Here is a 17,325-nt window from a genome sequence, read left to right as displayed (position 1 = left end):
TATATATATATATATATATATATATATATATATATATTATACTAATTAGTGCAGGGTATGGTAGAGCGCATGGCTTTTAACCTTATCTAATATATACCACGTCAAATGTCTTTTCACTGTGTATAATTCATATCATATTAAAGTTTGATTATAATATATTAATTTGATTTCTTTTACAGTAAAATTTATAGGACTGATATATTTAATAGTCATATACTAATATATTACACGTACAAACTGTAAAACATAGAAGAAAAAAATAAAAAATATAACATGTCTAAACACTTAAATAAAATTGATTTATTTGTTGGTTTTCAATTATACACATTACCAATTATCATCCTCAAATACTATGTTGTATCTGGATCTTCAGCCACTACTCGTCAACCTGTGTTTACTATAATTACAACAATAAAATCAAGTCACGCAAACCTTCTACGTGATTTTGGTTATAATTGAAAAAGAAGAAAAACAAAACAAATCTTTCAAATTCAAACATTAGGTCAATTAAAAACAAATTAAACTCAACTCATATTTTTTTATTTAAAAGTACTTTAGTTACCTTACAACTTAAAAGAACTATAGGTAAAACTCAATCCTTTAACAGTGATCTTTTGTAAATTAGGAACACAGTTAGAAACACGATGTCCTTTGTTTTTTTGCCATTTCCAATTAAGAATACACTCATGTAAATCTAGTTAACTTTACCAAAATAGTTCACTTTGACCTACCATTAATTTCGTTATTCACATTTAACACTTTTGCATCATCATAGTAGGATGGTAGATAAAGGTATTGGCAAACTACATGCAGTGGTCGATAAGCTTGACAATTATATCCTTTATCAATGATAGCAAAAATATATTGTACATGTCTTTGTTTTTATTGAAAGACTTCATCATAGTTTGTTTGACCTTGTCGAAAGCCTCATAGATGTAACCCATATTAGCACAACATATCCCATTGTCTTACGAAAGACCACATCACTCCACACAGATGAGATGAGTAAAATGTATCTTGACTTTTTTTCTTTAGACACCTTGGATATACTTAACTTGTCTAATCATCTGAGGTGAACATGTTGTTTTTCATTTTGTACAACCTTTGCAATTTAAGGGAATGAGTAGCAAAGTAATGTCAACCTTTACGAGTAGCAAATGTTGCACATGTTGTCCTCTTTTTTTTTTTTATATTTTTTTTTTATATTCATCTCAAAAGAAAACCTATCTAACCAAATATCACTCAAATTGGTACAATTAAGTTAAACTAGCAAAGAAAATGACTCTTACTCGCTGAAACGTAATTGCTACTTTTGTTTGTTATTATTTGCACAACATTTGCTTCTCCCACATCTGCCACAAAAGCATTTAAGAACTCAAATAGTTTTTGTTTGGTTGTTACATACCCAGAAGCATCAACGTTATTATTTGCACAACATTTGCTTCTCCCACATGGAAAACTAACCATGAAATGGATAAATGTCATAATCTTGCGATTTGTCCATGCATCAAACATGATATAACAACCATGTACGCTCTACAAAATGTGGTTGCTTTAATAAGCTCCAATTCGGATTCATAACTCTTGATAGTTTGAAATCTTTAGATGCAGGCCATAGTTGCCAATAGCCTAAATCGTAAACTTGAAGGATTTGTCTCGCAACACATTGAAGGGAATTACACATTTATAAAACCATCGAACTATAAATTGAATTGTCCTAGCTCATGTTTCTTTATTGCAAATGCTTGTTTACTTCAAATTTGATATTGCTGCTGGTGGCCTATTATATTAAAGCAACTCTAAGGGTCATTTGACATGTTTTCATCTCTTAACAGTCGGGGCATCAACAAATTGTAGTTTTTTTCTAGCTTGAATATTATAGATTTCTTGCACCTCATTCTGCTCATCATCCTCATTCACCTCAAACAAATATCGACTTTCAACCTTTTTCTTAGTACGACTTTATTTTTTGGGGAATTTTCTTGCAAGCACCAACAACAACCCCTTCACTCTCATTTGGTGTCTCTTTGCTCTAGTAGTGCCTCTAGAAGATGTATTTAGACAAAAAAATGCAGGTACATTCCTCACATTTTTTATGTCTTTAAGGTTGTTCCATTCTTAAGTTCTGTCAAGATTATTCTCAATGGGTTTAACCAGACCACAAGAGCTTGGGTTGATTGTGTTGGTTGACACTAAGATGATGCCATAACATAAGAGAAGGGAATTGGTTGAAACAGAAACTAAAAAATAGATAAAGGTATGAAGAATGGAGCAAAATATTGAAGAAGTAAGAGAAGGGGAAACATAGAGCACAAATGGTCTTTAAGAGGAAAACAGAGCAAAAATGAAGAGAAGAAAATATCTGAAGGGTGACACTAATTTAGATAAAATATAGCACAAATGAAGAGAAGAGGTCGATAAAGAGAAATGTCGCATCTTTTTTTTTTTAATAAATTTTAAATACAAAAAGACAAAAAAGTAAATAAAAACCCTAAAAACGAGGGTAGATTAGACAGAGCTACATACTTCCTCACCCAAAAGAGCACTGAAAATGTTTGATGAGCTAGTGCATATAGATTCTCTTTCACTCAATAAGCCCAAAGGAAACAGCCTAAAAGGTCGTTTCACAAAGGTCGAACTAAAACGAATATAACGAATATGGATATTAATTGAAAAGGAAACAGCCTACAATTCTTTAATCACCAATTCAAACCTCAAAGTCTCACATTTACTAAACATATATGATAATATATGATGAGTGATAACATTCTCAAACATTTTTCATTTCAATCATAAGGATTTCTGAATTTCTTTAAAAGTTCTGGGATTTCATATCCAAGCATGTCATCTATGGCTTGAATCATTTTTGGCTTTAGTTTCTCAAATTTGTCGATGCTATAACCACTCAAAACTTCTTTGAAGTGCTCAACACTGGGAAAATCACCAGCTGGTAGATGAAACTCCCTTTTAACCTGTTTTGTAAAGCATAAATGAAAAGTAATTGAGAAATTAAGCAACCAGCATAAACAAAAAGTGAATGTGGAGGAGAAACCTTTGCAAATTCACTATCGAGATTATCAATAAGTTTTTGTTGAGTCTTGGCTTTGCCCATTATTGCTGGCATCTCCTTCTTAAGATGGCTAATTATATATGCATGAATTTTAGCAGATCTAGCTCGTTTCACAAATTCATTGATCTGCACCAGTTCAATGACAATAAATATTTGAAACATGAAATATATAGAGCATCAAACATGAGGTATAGGTATGCATTATGCAGTGATATGTCATCCACATACGGTTCAGTCAATTTGCACCAACGAGTAACCTTAAATAATTTAAAATTAAACACTCTACCCGACGGTCACAAGCCTTCTTTGGAATATCCAGCAAATCTGTCAACAAATCGTTTTGTTCCTTCTCAAAGAGATTTTTTCCTAGTGGACCAACAAATCCTTCATCTGTAGGCTTATCATTAAATGACCTGCCAAAGTCAAGAAAAACAAATAGTAAGAGCAAAAAAGTATCAAAATTAATTGGAGAAACAATCTAATAATGTGAAGTCAATCAATGATCTCATCAAAATATACTACATAACTGGAAACAAATTTCTGGAACAAAATGTTAACAATAAAAAATTAGATCAAATACTAAAACTCCAAATAAGCAAAATCCAACTACTATAATGCCAATATTCTTTGGATTTTTAAATCACAAGATGGTAAAATAACGGTTAAGTACTCTTGTAAGTTGTAAGTACTCTTAACTATTCTTTGGATCATCAGACATATTTGAAAGATAACAAACCTACCCAATGTATACACGTGCAACTTCAGGAGTATTCAAAACTTTCCCTAGCGACCACATCAATGCTCCATAAACTCTCATAAGCTAAATTGATACAATTAGGCATGTAAATAAACAAAAAATTCGCAGCCAAATAAAATAAAATAATAAAACTGGTTCAATCTTGTTTCATGTATCATACTTGTTGAGTATCAACTTGGTCTGCCTTGTTCAAAACCACACGTATCTTGTCCTCATTGCCACGTAAAGATGAAATTACACGTTTGAACTCATCACTGATGTCTAGTTTATGCGGATCAAATAGAAGAAGAATGAGATCGCACTTGGCAGCAAACCAAGAAACAACACCAGTGAAATCATAGCTTCTTTGTGTCCTTTGTTTCTCTCCAGATAGGACACCAGGAGTGTCCACAATTGTTACTTCATCCAGCAGCTAAAAGGAAAATTGCTTCAATTTCAAGTGCAAATAATGACAAAGTTGTTTGGCTGGGAATATATAAATAAAACTCACTGGATGTGGCATTTGAGAACATTGGAACTTTGATAAAAATGAACCTCCAAAAGTTGTCAGGCCACTAAAAGGCATGTCGGCATCAACAGCTATAGTGTTTCCAGGAATACTCCTCTCATCAGGGCCAGACTATAAATAAGAAGATAGCGAGTATTAAAACAATTTCCAAGAACACAATTAGAGCACAAAGCAACAGAAGCTACGGAAGAAAAGTGTGGTAACGATAAAACATGAACTTTATCGCACCAACACAAATATTTTTTGTTTGGAATCTATTGATTTCCACAGGCAATCAAAGGACAAAGAGCTTTTCGTACCATGACAACAACAAATCTATCTGTTGTAGGCTCTGGTCCCACGTGTGCTCCTGTGGAGTGGACGAGTTAAAGGAGAAGATATAGGATCAATATAGTGGTTATATCCATCAGTGATCGGAGTTATAAATGCACAAATTGCAATAATATAGTTATCCACAATTCAACCAACCTGGATAATCACATTTTAGCAAATGTTTTATAAAAGTTGTTTTTCCCGTAGAGTATTGACCAAGAAGCATGACCATGGGTTTAGCATCAAAATCACTGTTTGTCTGAAAAGGAGAAATCAAGACATTCCTGAAGTTAACATCATCGTATTTACATGGATAAGACGTGTTAAATAGAGCATGTATTATGCTCACACATGCAATTAGCAAACTTTGGTATATTTTACTAAGAAATTGGGTCCAAATGCCACTTACCAACAACGGAGATACAAAATCGTTGTATCTATAAGTGACTTCCAAGGGCTTTAATCTCTCAATATACAACCTTTTCAAGCCATCAACAATTGATGTAACTGCATAAGGAGGTAACTAAGAAAAAGCAAACAATTATGCTTAGAATATGTCGGACAGCAAATTGCTATTAAGAATATATGCAGTAGAAGTTCATATGATATTTGATTAAAACCAATCACAACATTCTAATATTTGCTAGTACCCGTGATTCAACTCATCAATGTAATGAACTGAAATTGAAAAGGGAGAGGAAAGGTGCCACATAACATAAAATACGACATTTCTAATAGACGTGTGTACAAAATTGACAACAATCACCGATCACCTTTACAACAAAAAAACGATTAAAACAATATTGGCCATGGAAAAAATAAGGTTTCTGTGGTTTACTTTCCCTTATTTTTAAGCTAACCACTGTATTATTGCCAAAGTTGGCATTAATATTATCCTTTTCATCCAGAAAAACATCATAGAGGAAAGTGAGTTAATGTAATTGAATGTGAACTGTGAACTATACGCTTTTCTTCAACTCCTTAGGATAATTATTATAGCGATTAGCAAGCATAATTTGTTGATGTTTCAAGGATCTCTCAATCACAGAAGAATCATGCAACCTGTTAAAAAGTAACAAGGAATTCATCTAAAAAATAATGTATAGCCAGCGATAACAATTTATAGAACACCATGGAAATCAAACACCTTATCCCCATATGGCCACACAAAGCAAGTAACTCCAAATTATTCATTTCATTACAATCAAGTAAAATTTCTAATCTGAGAACGTATAACTAGACTCACTTTCTTTGAAGATTTTGATTTCGAAGTGAACCATGAGTTAGTTGTAAATGGTTGAGGCTGGACAGTCACTACATATTATCAATAAAATAATCAAATCAAATATTAACTAAATACAATATTATGAATAATTATTAAAAGATTAAGTTATAAAATCTAACCATTCACTTCGGGTGGGACAGAAATTGTTAAACTTTTGGTTTTCTGGGAAAAAAAATACAAATTAAGACAATAAGGGAGAGAATCTGATCAAAATCTCAGTTATTAATTAAGCACAAGGTATGATAGAAAAGCATTGCTTACTGCCACTAAAGTATCTAATCCTTCCATCACTGGTGGTTGAACATTTTCCTTATCCACTACAATTCACAAAAACAAGCCATTAAGTTTCATTCAAAATTAGCGCACAGTTCATTGATTTATATAGCAGTTCAATTCCAACCGCAGTACCAAAATATGTTGGTTTTACTTTAACATGTGTTTTTTCCTTTTTAGTCAAATTAAGAAAACAATAGCATTTGTAAATAATTATTTGATTTTCTGTTGACATTTTAAATTTGAAAATAGACACAATAAACAAATAAGTATCATCATATTCATAAGCATCGATATCCTAAACTCAATACTCAATTAGAAATTGAAATTAGAGAGCTATGTAACACTTCCTATAAACCACAAATACTGACAAGGACACCACATGATACCAGAAAATGAATTAATAAAATGTAATAAAAGCGGCGGTGTTGTGTTGAACTCCAACACATATTCCATCAGAAGTGTCTGTGCTATAGAAAACACTTCCGATTAAAGGCGTGTTTCAGTGTCCCACACATGTGCGTTGATTACATTCAATTACTCATTTTCTCAAATTATGACGTGTTAGTCTCGATGTCTGTGACAATATTCGTAGTTCATAGTTAGAGAGTCACTCTTTACGAAGCATGAAATCAGACTTACTCTGAGTTTGAAGGATATCGGAATTAAGTTCATATCCTGCTTGTGCGAGCGAAACCAACTGTTCATAGCAAATTAAATTGAATCAAAATCCAGTTTCTAAAAGCAGAATCAGAATTGATAAATTGATAAACATAGGTTAAAAATGTAGAACCTGCATGGCAGTAACGAACTCAGGGAAACCTAGAAAACCTTGACGTTTGGTATCAGAGAGAGCCCAAAGTTGCTTGAGTTGAGGACGAGACAAGTTAGAGAGAGCAAAAAATTTCGTAGCATCGTTTCCACTGATGCGTCCATCTCCATCTGAATCTGCTAAATTGAACCATTCTTGATAGGTCGCAGTTTCCTCTTTCGAACGAATTTCCGTCTTCATCTTCGTAATCTTAAACGTAACGTAAAACTGAGTTTGAATTCAAATGGCAGAGAGGTTTCTTTCTTTTCTAGGGGAGTGGCTCTTCTTCTTGATTTTGACGCGTGGATCATGATTTAATGAACGGCACGATTTGATTTCGTTTTGGTGTGGGACCCTAGTTTGCTGATGACCGATTGGCTGGTTGCTTTATGTGATGTGAGTCCGTTTGATATTTTATGCGTTGGAGGTTTGTGTGGACGTGCCCGCACTGAATTATTTCCATCCGGTTTTCGAATTTTTGCATTTGGGCGCCACTACGTTGGGCCCATCCAGGCCGTTGCACAGGAAAACGTTCTCATCGCACCGATCAATGATTAGTATCTGTCACGCATCATCCAAAAATGATTAGAACAAATTAAATTACAGTATTTAATATAGTATTTTTTATGGGATTATTAATTTATTACATCAACTATTGTTACATTTATTGTCTTTCCTTCTTTAGATAATTTTACACCCACATTAAAAAATTATTATTGTTTTAGTTAAAAGTCGGTATAAAAACAATTAAGAAAATAAGTTTGAGTGAATTAATTAAAAAAATTAAAAATTAGTATATAGTAAATTAATTATTGAGTATTTAAAAAAAATATTAGTAATTGGTCCATCTATTAATTTAAAAAATGAATTGCATCTAAAATAAAAAATTCCAGAAAAATAACTTAAAAAATGGAATGCATCACAAAAGCCTTCTTGTTTATAAAAATATTATTCTTTTCTGAATTTTAGTGTTAGTCCATCTTCCCCAAATTTGCTTCAAATTTATGCAACTCAAAATCAAGATTATCATATTTTTTTGTTATCTCATCCCACAATTATATTTTAAGGAGGTGTAGCTTAAATTATATTTTCACATAGTGAACTACTATATCAAACCACTCATATATTAGATATTGTGTTGGTAGATAAATATGAGAGGATGATTCTAGCATTTAATTGGAAGACACTATGTAGACTCGTTTCGTTGCCTTGACAAGTGCTCTAAAGATCAATATTGTCCTTGTTTTAATAAAAATATTGATTAAACAAACTAGGATAAAGATGAAGAACAACTTGAAAGAGGACACAAACAAACCTCTCATATTATTAATATGTATTGGCACTACGAAGTTACTATCATAGATTAATGTTATATCGTAATGCTTCTACTACTTACTATAGAATTCACAATATAATATATGGTTACAATGTTTACGTATAAAGTCAACTTCACGTCAAAGTCATGTATGAAATTATGATAAGTTGATTTAACCATTTGGACAAAAATGACCAATATAAGTGATCTTGATTGGAATGAGGATAGTCGACGAGTTAAGGACGAGTGTAACTTCAAATCCGTTGGTGGGATTGTACATGCAAACACTCAAGTAAGTGATTGTTTGAGGAGAATGAGTGATATTAGGGATATGAATAGTGTACCTTGACTGTTGTCAGAGACATTATTTATATAGGAGCGAGTCCCAGAGGGGGACAATAGCATTTAATGAAAATAAGTATTGGCGTATTTGGCCGGATTGTCACCTTGGAGCTGTTGCAATTAGGTCTGGTCATCACAGTCATAAATCCTAGTTGGCTGCTTTGAATTATGACAATGGGTTGAGTCGGTGTAAAGAGTCAGATTGGACTTGGGACAATCCAAGAACACTAATTAAATGAGAAATATATCACTCAACCATTCACCTTTACCTCTCACCCCTCAAAACCACATGAGAATATCATTTTACCCCTATTACTTGATAGTCATTTTTTTTTAAAGTATTAACATTTCTACAATTTAAAATTTTGAAAAAATTGCAATTCGAAAGTTAGACATTCATCCAAAGTTTCAAAGTTCGTTTAAATTTTTGACAAAATAACATTTACAAGTTTCACATTTATCGTAAGTTTCTAAATTCTTTTAAACTTTAAGAAAAATTGTTTTCCAAAAGTTTCACATTTATTCAAAGTTTCGAAATTTTTTTAGAAAAAAATTAAAAATTTATATTTCAAGACTTCTAAATTTAAATTATCGAAAATAGAGAAAAATAAATTACTTGTATTTTAAATTCGTTCTAAATGATTAAAAAAAGACACAAATATATTTCATATAGTTTAAAAGATAGAAGGTATAAATGGTGGAAATTCATGGTAGGTCCTCTAACTAAATAATGTAAATTTAATGTTAAGAGGCCCACTTGAACATAATAAAGCATGCCATCAAGTGACTAGCTAAAAATAATAATTGAACAATATATTGATATGTATAAGGTTGTGGTAAGTTTTTTCAAGAATGAAACTCTAATTCTTTCAATGATACATATTCTGGTATGGCCCTACAAAAGCCATACTCACAAACATGTCTAACATCTAATGACCACACACGTCTCACAATTTATGTTGCAACATGGTCTCTTTACCACACACATCACAATGTAAGAGTGTCTTTGCGCGTATTCAACATCTGTACATTGTTGTGCCCCGTTCAAAAAGGTGACAACGTCCACCAAAACTTATAAACCTCGTGCCTTTGATATTACTTATAAACTTAAATTACTTTGAATAGATAATTAACAATCCTAGAGTCCTTTGATATTTTTCTTATTTTCAAGAGTTTGTATAATTTATTGGATGTTTTTGTACCGCATCTCTACGACTCTCTATTTTTCACTTTATCTTTTTTATCTCTCATTTTCATTTTTTATATTGAACATCATCTCTTATCTAATAACCATACAATTTTGCTATAGATGCAGTATTCCAGCCGGAATCCAATTGGGTAAATAGTTTTACCAAAAGAATCTTAATTATTTTTCTAACATAAAGTTTAGATATTATACATCTTTATAGATTTAATAAACGTCCCCCAAGGAATAAAGAAAATCAAAGGCACAAATTAATGAGATTTAATTCACGCTCCTATAAGATTAAAAATTTATTCATAAGATTCTAATTTCAAGTCCCTTGTGAGCCGGAGTAAACAGAAAATCCGTGTTCATTTGCTTTCCCTCGTAGACAAACAGCAACAATACTGCACCAAATCATAAACAAAAATAACTACTATTATAGCTTCAAAGAAAGAATTGAAAAATTCATGGATGAAATTTACGGACAAAATATATATTAAGTAATAGTATTAGTGTTGGCGTTTTCAATTTGTTTGAATGAAAAACTGAAAACTAAGCAAGAGGGAAGAATGAATTGAATTGAAAAATCTTATTGTTTATTGATGTGAGTATGCTATTTATACATAACCTCTATTACATTGTTTCTGACTAACTTCTTCTTAACTAACTAACTAACTAACTAAGTGGTTAGTTTGTTAGTTGGTTACGTACAATCAACTAACTTGAATTACGCCAAACTGGATACGAAGATCGTTCTTCGTTTTCTAGTCACAAACCAGGATTGATCTTGGTTTACAACAATACACAAAAACTGGATACGAAGATCAATCTTCGTTTTCCAGTCACAAACCAAGATCATCTTGGTTTCCAACACTTTCCCTTAATTCAAGTTTCTAAGTGATTTTACACTTATCAATCTTCTCAGCTCTTCAAATTTAGTTGTTCTCAAGGCCTTGGTCATTATATCAGCAAGTTGAACTTCAGTTTGACAATAAATGAGCTTCCATTTGCTTCTTCCAACTTGATCTCTTAGGAAGTGAAACCTTGTCTCAATGTGTTTGCTTCTTCCATGAGAAACAAGGTTCTTTGCCAGATTTATTGCTGAAATGTTGTCAATCAACAATGGAATTGGCCTGCAAATTTCAATCGTCAACTCAGTTATAAATTATTCCAACCACAATGCTTGGCAAGCTACATAGCTGCCAGCAATGTACTCCGTTTTGCATGATGATAGTGCTATCACATGTTGCTTCTTTGAGCTCCATGCTATTGGTGATTTCATGAATTTGAACACATACCCTGAAGTGCTCCTTCTATAATTCTTGTCTCCACACCAATCTGAATCTGAGTATCCCACTAAGTCTTTATTTTTATTGTTCAAATATGTTGCAAACATAATACCATGCTCAATTGTGCCTTGGACATATCGCATGATTCTTTTCACTGCCAGCCAATGAGTTTGATTTGGTCTCTCCATGAATCTGCTTACCACTCCCAAACTATAGCATATGTCAGGCCTTGTATTGCAAAGTATCTTAGTGAACCAACAATTTGTTTGAATAAGGTCGAATCAACCAGCTCCTCTTCAATTTCAATTTCCAGCTTTGCATTGATCTCCATTGGAATAGTTGTAGGGTTGCAATCAGCCATATTGAACCTTCTCAGAATTTCTCTAGCATACTTCTTCTGATGCATCAGCAAACCTTCTTCAGTTTCAGCAAACTCCATTCCTAGAAAGTAGCTCAATTTGCCCAAGTCTGTCATTTCAAATTCATCCTTCATGATTTCTTTGAATCTATAATCGCTTTGTTGCTACTTCCAGTTACCAATAAGTCATCAACATATAGGCACAACAAGATCATTGCAGGCTCTCCATTCAGTATAGAATGTTTCACATAAACTCCATATTCCAATTAGAAATGCATCAATTCTTTTGTTCCAAGTTCTTGGTGTTTGCTTCAAACCATATAGAGCTTTCTTCAATCTGAGTACTTTATCCTCCTTTCCCTTAATCACAAAACCTGGTGGTTGAGAGACATACACCTCTTCTTACAGCCATCCATTCAGAAATGCAGATTTTACATCAAGCTGCCACATAAGCCAACCCCTAGCACATGCTAGTGCTATCAAAAGCCTAATTGTCTCAATTCTGGCCACTTGAGCAAACACTTCAGAGTAGTCTATGCCTGCTCTTTGCAGGAATCCTTTGGCAACTAATCTAGCTTTATACTTAGCAATTGTTCCATTTGGATTCAACTTCAATTTGTAGACCCATTTTACTCCAATTTGCTTTTGTTTTGGAGGCAAATCTGTCAAGTACCATGTTTGATTCTTCTCAATTGCATTGATCTCTTCCACCATTGCTTTCTTCCAGGGTCCTTTCTTTAATGCCTCTTCAATATTAAAAGGTTTTGCATCAGCAAATAGGGCAAAATGCACTAAATCTCCATTGTTGTCCACTTCACTGTCGTTGTACACATCAAACTCTTGTAAATGAGTTGGTGGCTTTCTTGTTCTTTGAGATCTGTTTGGTTCAGTTCCCTCTTCATCTCTATTTCCACTGATATGTTGCTCATTCTATATTTGCAAGTTGTTTTGTGCTGCTAGTTGCTTGCTCCCAGTCCAAGTGTTGGCTGCTGTCAATTTACTTTCGTTTCAAGTTCCAGCTCTCATGTTCAACAATCTTGACATCCCTACTGATCACCACCTTGCCTCTGATGGGATCATACAGTTTGTAGGCACCTGTTGGATGATATCCTATCAAGATCATTGCTTCACTTTTGTCTTGCAACTTCCTTCTCTTCTGGTCGGGTACATGTTTGAAACATAGAGCACCAAATATTCTTAAATGCCCCACTGTTGGTTTTCTTCCACTCCAGATCTCTTCTGGTACTTTCTCCTTTTTCTTTGTTGGACATTTATTCAGAATATAGACATCAGTTGATGCAGCTTCTCCCCAGAACTTAAGTGGCAGTCCCTTCTCTTTTATCATGCTTTTAGTCATGTCTAGAATGGTTCTATTTCTCCTTTCAGCTAGACCATTGTGTTGAGGCGTGTAAGGAGCTGTTACCTCATGTTCAATTCCACTATTGATACAAAAATCTTTGAATTCATGTGAATTATATTCTCCTCCTCCATCTGTTCTTAACACCTTGATGGATTTTCCACTTTGTTTCTCCATTTTCATTTTGAAATTTTTGAATGTTTCCAATGCTTCATCTTTGGTTTTAATCAAATAGATCCACAACATTCTACTAAATTCATCAACAAAAGTTATGAAGTACTTATTACCTCTTAATGATGGCACTTCAAATGGTCCACATATGTTACTATGAATCACTCCAAGAACGTTCTCCGCTCTTGCTCGTACTTATGATTGGAAGGAATTTCTTGGTTGTTTGCCTGCCATACATACTTCACACACCTTGTCAGGAACATCAACCATAGGAATTCCTTTCACCATCTTCTTAACTCCTAGTTGCTGCAAGCTTTTGAAGTTAAGATGGCCAAATCTTGAATGCCACAACCAACTTTCATCAATTAGACTTGCTGCGTTCAAACATTGAATATCAACAGCTTGTATGTTGATGATAAAGGTTATGTTCTTTGAAAGAGGAGCCTTGAGTATCATCTTCTTCTGCCCATCATACATTTCTAAGGCATCATTCTTCATGATCACTTGAAAACCCTTTTGAATTAGTTGCCCAATGCTCAACAAATTGCTCTTCATTCATGGGACATACAGTACATTCTCTATCATTACTGTCTTCCCATTTCTTCTTTTAATCACCATGTTGCCAGCTCCCTTAGCTTCCAAGGTTCTATCATCAGCAAACCTTATTTTACTCCTTCTTGATTTATCAATATCTACCAGTCATTCTTTATGATTGTCATGTGATTGGAACAACCAGTATCAAGGAACCATACCTGAGATGGAGAATGTTCTTCGTTTGTGGTGGCCATTAACAATACGGTTTCTGAAAACGAAGATCGTTCTTTGTCTGTGGCTGAAAACAAAGATCGTTCTTCATCTGAGGCTGAAGATCGTTCTTCGTCTGTGGCTGAAAACGAAGATCGTTCTTCGTTTGTGGTAGCCAACAGCAAGACTGTATCTGAGTCTGATGAAGAACAATCTTGAGTAGCACATGCTTCATCTTCTCCTTTCTTCTTCTGTTTCCCTTCTTTGTTAGCCCAACATTCATCTGCAAAATGTCCAAACTTCTCACAGTTGTAACATTGCACCTTCTTCTTGTCAAAGTTTCTTGAATTTCCTTTTGATTTACCACTCGAATTTCCTCCTTTTGATGAAGATTCAGACTTATTGTTTCTTGAATTTGTTCTTCCTCCATTTCCTTTTCTGGTCTCCCCTCTTGTTGGCATATGCTACCAATGCCTGATTTTCAGAATTTCCCCCACTCCTTTCATCCATTCTCAACTCTCTTGCTTCTAGAGTTCCCTGCAACTCTTTAAGACTTAATGCGAAAATGTCTTTAGATTCTTCAATTGCGCACACAACATAGTCGAACCTGGGATGCAATGATCTCAAGATTTTTTCACACAATTTATGTTCAAACAACTTCTCTCCACAGTTAGCCATCTGATTTGTGATGCTCCTCAATCTTGAAATCAAATCTGAAACCTTCTCTTGTTCCTCCATCTGCAACACTTCGAATTGGTTTTGTAAGGTCTGCAATTTCACTTTCTTGACCTTGGTTCCTCCAGAATAACACTTCTCCAAAATGTCCCATGCTTCTTTTGCACTTTTTGCATCAGAAATTTTGTCAAAGTTGGTCGTGTCAAGGCATTGGTGAAGAATAAAGATGGCCTTGCAATCTTTCTTCTTGTTTTCTTTGAATCTTGATCTCTATTCCTCTGTTGGATTGGCTCCCAGATTTTCAAATCCTTTCTCTATGATTTCCAACACTTCTTGGAATCCAAACAATGCTCGAATCTGAACTCTCCATCTATCCCAATCTTCTCCATCAAAATGTGGCATGTGGGCTGGAAAATTTCCATTGTTTGCACTTGAACCCATCCTCACTACACTCGTGTTTGATCCTCACACTTCACTCGTGTTTTCACTCTTTGGGATCGAAACCTTGCTCTTGATACCACTTGTTGGTGTTTTCAATTTGTTTGAATGAAAAACTGAAAACTAAGCAAGAGGGAAGAATGAATTGAATCGAAAAACTTATTGTTTATTGATGTGAGTATGCTATTTATATATAGCCTCTATTACATTGTTTCTGACTAACTTCTTCTTAACTAACTAACTAACTAAGTGGTTAGTTAGTTAGTTGGTTACATACAATCAACTAACTTGAATTACACCAAACTGGATACGAAGATCGTTCTTCGTTTTCCAGTCACAAACCAGGATTGATCTTGGTTTACAACAATACACAAAAACTGGATACGAAGATCAATCTTCGTTTTCCAGTCACAAACTAAGATCAATCTTTGTTTCCAACAATTAGTAAGTATCATTCACCTTAGATAAACTGAAGGAAGATCCACCATATTGATTCTTAGTATTTGAACAGTTGTTAAGCGGTGGTGGTGTCCTTATGCCTGAGATGTTGCTAGACATAATTTTCCTTTCTTCTTTAATTTTGCTGAATATAACCGTATAACCCTCTCCTGAATTAGGGTCTTTGACATCCCACTTACCAAATTCAGGTATTGCTGTTTCTCTATGCTCCTAAATTAAAAATATATGTTATAAACAATATCATATATGTTAAATGTTGTACTTGAATGAATAATGAGTTTCAGATAAAGATGCTTCGAGAGAATCCAAATTTGAATCATGTATTAGATATAAATGTTAGTTAGAGTTAAATATAAAAGTTAGTTAGTTGGTTTCTAAGTGATTAGTTTGTTAAATCTTTGTTAGTTCTATATAGAGAGCATATCATGGAGTAATTTTATATCTTTTGTATCTTTTTTAATTTTATCGATATATAATTTATTTTCATTTTAAATGTTTTTCCTCTTTCGCGACTTTTATCAATATTCTTACATTATGAAATAATGATCGATTAGGTTTTATTTATCTCCTGACTTAATTTTCTTTTACCATGACCCCTTTCTTTCGTTAGGAATCAGAGAGTTATGACTAAAAAGATCATAAAAGGTCCTCAGATAAAATTATACGAGTGTGATTAACTTAATAAGTGATTTCCAGTTTTAGTCTAAAATCTAACAATACCATCGAGGTAAGAAAGAGTTTTGCGACCTACCCAATTTGAAGGATTAGTCTTCTCAGTCGCGTGCATAGATATTAGTTTATACAAAAAGAATATTACCCTATGTTCATTAAAGGAATGACTTCCACTCTTGTTGTGTCTACTATGACTTGTTGAAGAGAAGCTACCAATGTTACTACTAACTCCTTTGGACACACTCCTTTTGTGATCTGACTGTGGAACTTTCTTGACAACAAAATGATCCATATCGCCTTTTTCGCTGCCAAACTCCGACGTGAAACTACCTTTACTTCCCCTCCTCCTGCGATGCAAATGGCGTCTAGAATTGTTTTTCACTACTTCATGGCTTCCTTTCTCCATTGAACTTGGTTTGTCAGAGTAAGTATCAGAATATTTCACTTCATCAGTATTAACATTTTTGGTAACTTTGTTGAAAGCCTTTGGATTTTTCATTGGATCAGTTGGATTCATCATGATCCCAGCTTTTTCTCTGCGTGCATTCTCAAAACATGCACTGTATGGAATGTTGTCAGCTTCCCAATTGCCAAACTTTGGTACGTGAGAATGCTGCCAAACATGATTTCATATAAACTTATTTCATGATATAAACATTTATATAACTCAATATATGTGATATAAACTTGATATATCAACTTATTTTAACATTTATATAATTAAAACCAAATTTCATGTTTGATTAACTGTTATAAGATGTGTGTGTTTGAATCAAGTGATATGATTCATTTGGTTAATGAACTTCACGAATGAATCGGGAGTACTGAGTTTAACCCAGACTGAAGCAATCATTGGTAAGATTTTACAGAACAAACTTTTGATTACTAGAGCTCTTTCTCCCGAGAACTTGAAGATCAAGACAAAAAAATATATGCGCGTGAAAACTTACCGCCATGATTTCCAAGACGCAAGGATCTTTGGACTCTCTCTGTGCTCCTGATATTAGATGGTGGCTTAAGAATTAAGATATTCTTTTATTATATAGTTTGAGAGTTTCTGCTAGAACAAAACTCTTTATTATAATTCACAGATATTAGTACTAAGCTTCAGAGGAATGATTATTGATAGCTAAGTGATGTGGAAAATGGGAAACTATGACAAAAAAATTCAGATAGGACATGGCCAACAAAATTAATCGATAGTTACAAAGTTTGCTGATTTCCAAAACCTGAGTCACTTTCTTATAGTTAGCATTTTAGAGAGGCAGGGAAAAAATATGTAACTGTCTTGACTTGAGAGGTT

The 17,325-nt window shown here is 33.6% G+C and overlaps 2 protein-coding genes across 2 annotated transcripts; both read right to left on the bottom strand.

The window, feature by feature from the left end:
- Positions 1 to 2,669: 2,669 nt before the first annotated feature.
- LOC101488895 (EH domain-containing protein 1-like) lies at positions 2,670 to 7,270 on the bottom strand. The gene is made up of 14 exons (XM_004486146.4): positions 6,999 to 7,270; positions 6,848 to 6,905; positions 6,194 to 6,249; positions 6,052 to 6,094; positions 5,894 to 5,961; positions 5,057 to 5,170; positions 4,804 to 4,906; positions 4,635 to 4,684; positions 4,318 to 4,446; positions 3,988 to 4,239; positions 3,811 to 3,890; positions 3,357 to 3,483; positions 3,053 to 3,196; positions 2,670 to 2,972 (listed from the first exon to the last, which is right to left on the bottom strand). The coding sequence occupies exons 1-14, from the start codon at positions 7,215 to 7,217 to the stop codon at positions 2,787 to 2,789; spliced, it is 1,629 nt and encodes a 542-aa protein (XP_004486203.1). The 5' UTR covers positions 7,218 to 7,270; the 3' UTR covers positions 2,670 to 2,786.
- Positions 7,271 to 9,856: 2,586 nt separating this feature from the next.
- On the bottom strand, positions 9,857 to 17,293 carry LOC101488549 (RPM1-interacting protein 4-like). The gene is made up of 4 exons (XM_027330841.2): positions 16,973 to 17,293; positions 16,168 to 16,635; positions 15,351 to 15,560; positions 9,857 to 10,263 (listed from the first exon to the last, which is right to left on the bottom strand). Exons 1-4 carry the CDS (start codon positions 16,976 to 16,978, stop codon positions 10,228 to 10,230), a joined length of 720 nt encoding a protein of 239 aa, XP_027186642.2. The 5' UTR covers positions 16,979 to 17,293; the 3' UTR covers positions 9,857 to 10,227.
- Positions 17,294 to 17,325: the final 32 nt, after the last annotated feature.

Source organism: Cicer arietinum, chromosome 1, assembly GCF_000331145.2.
Source record: "Cicer arietinum cultivar CDC Frontier isolate Library 1 chromosome 1, Cicar.CDCFrontier_v2.0, whole genome shotgun sequence".
NCBI lineage: Eukaryota > Viridiplantae > Streptophyta > Magnoliopsida > Fabales > Fabaceae > Cicer > Cicer arietinum.
This window is presented reverse-complemented; position numbering and strand designations above follow the sequence as displayed.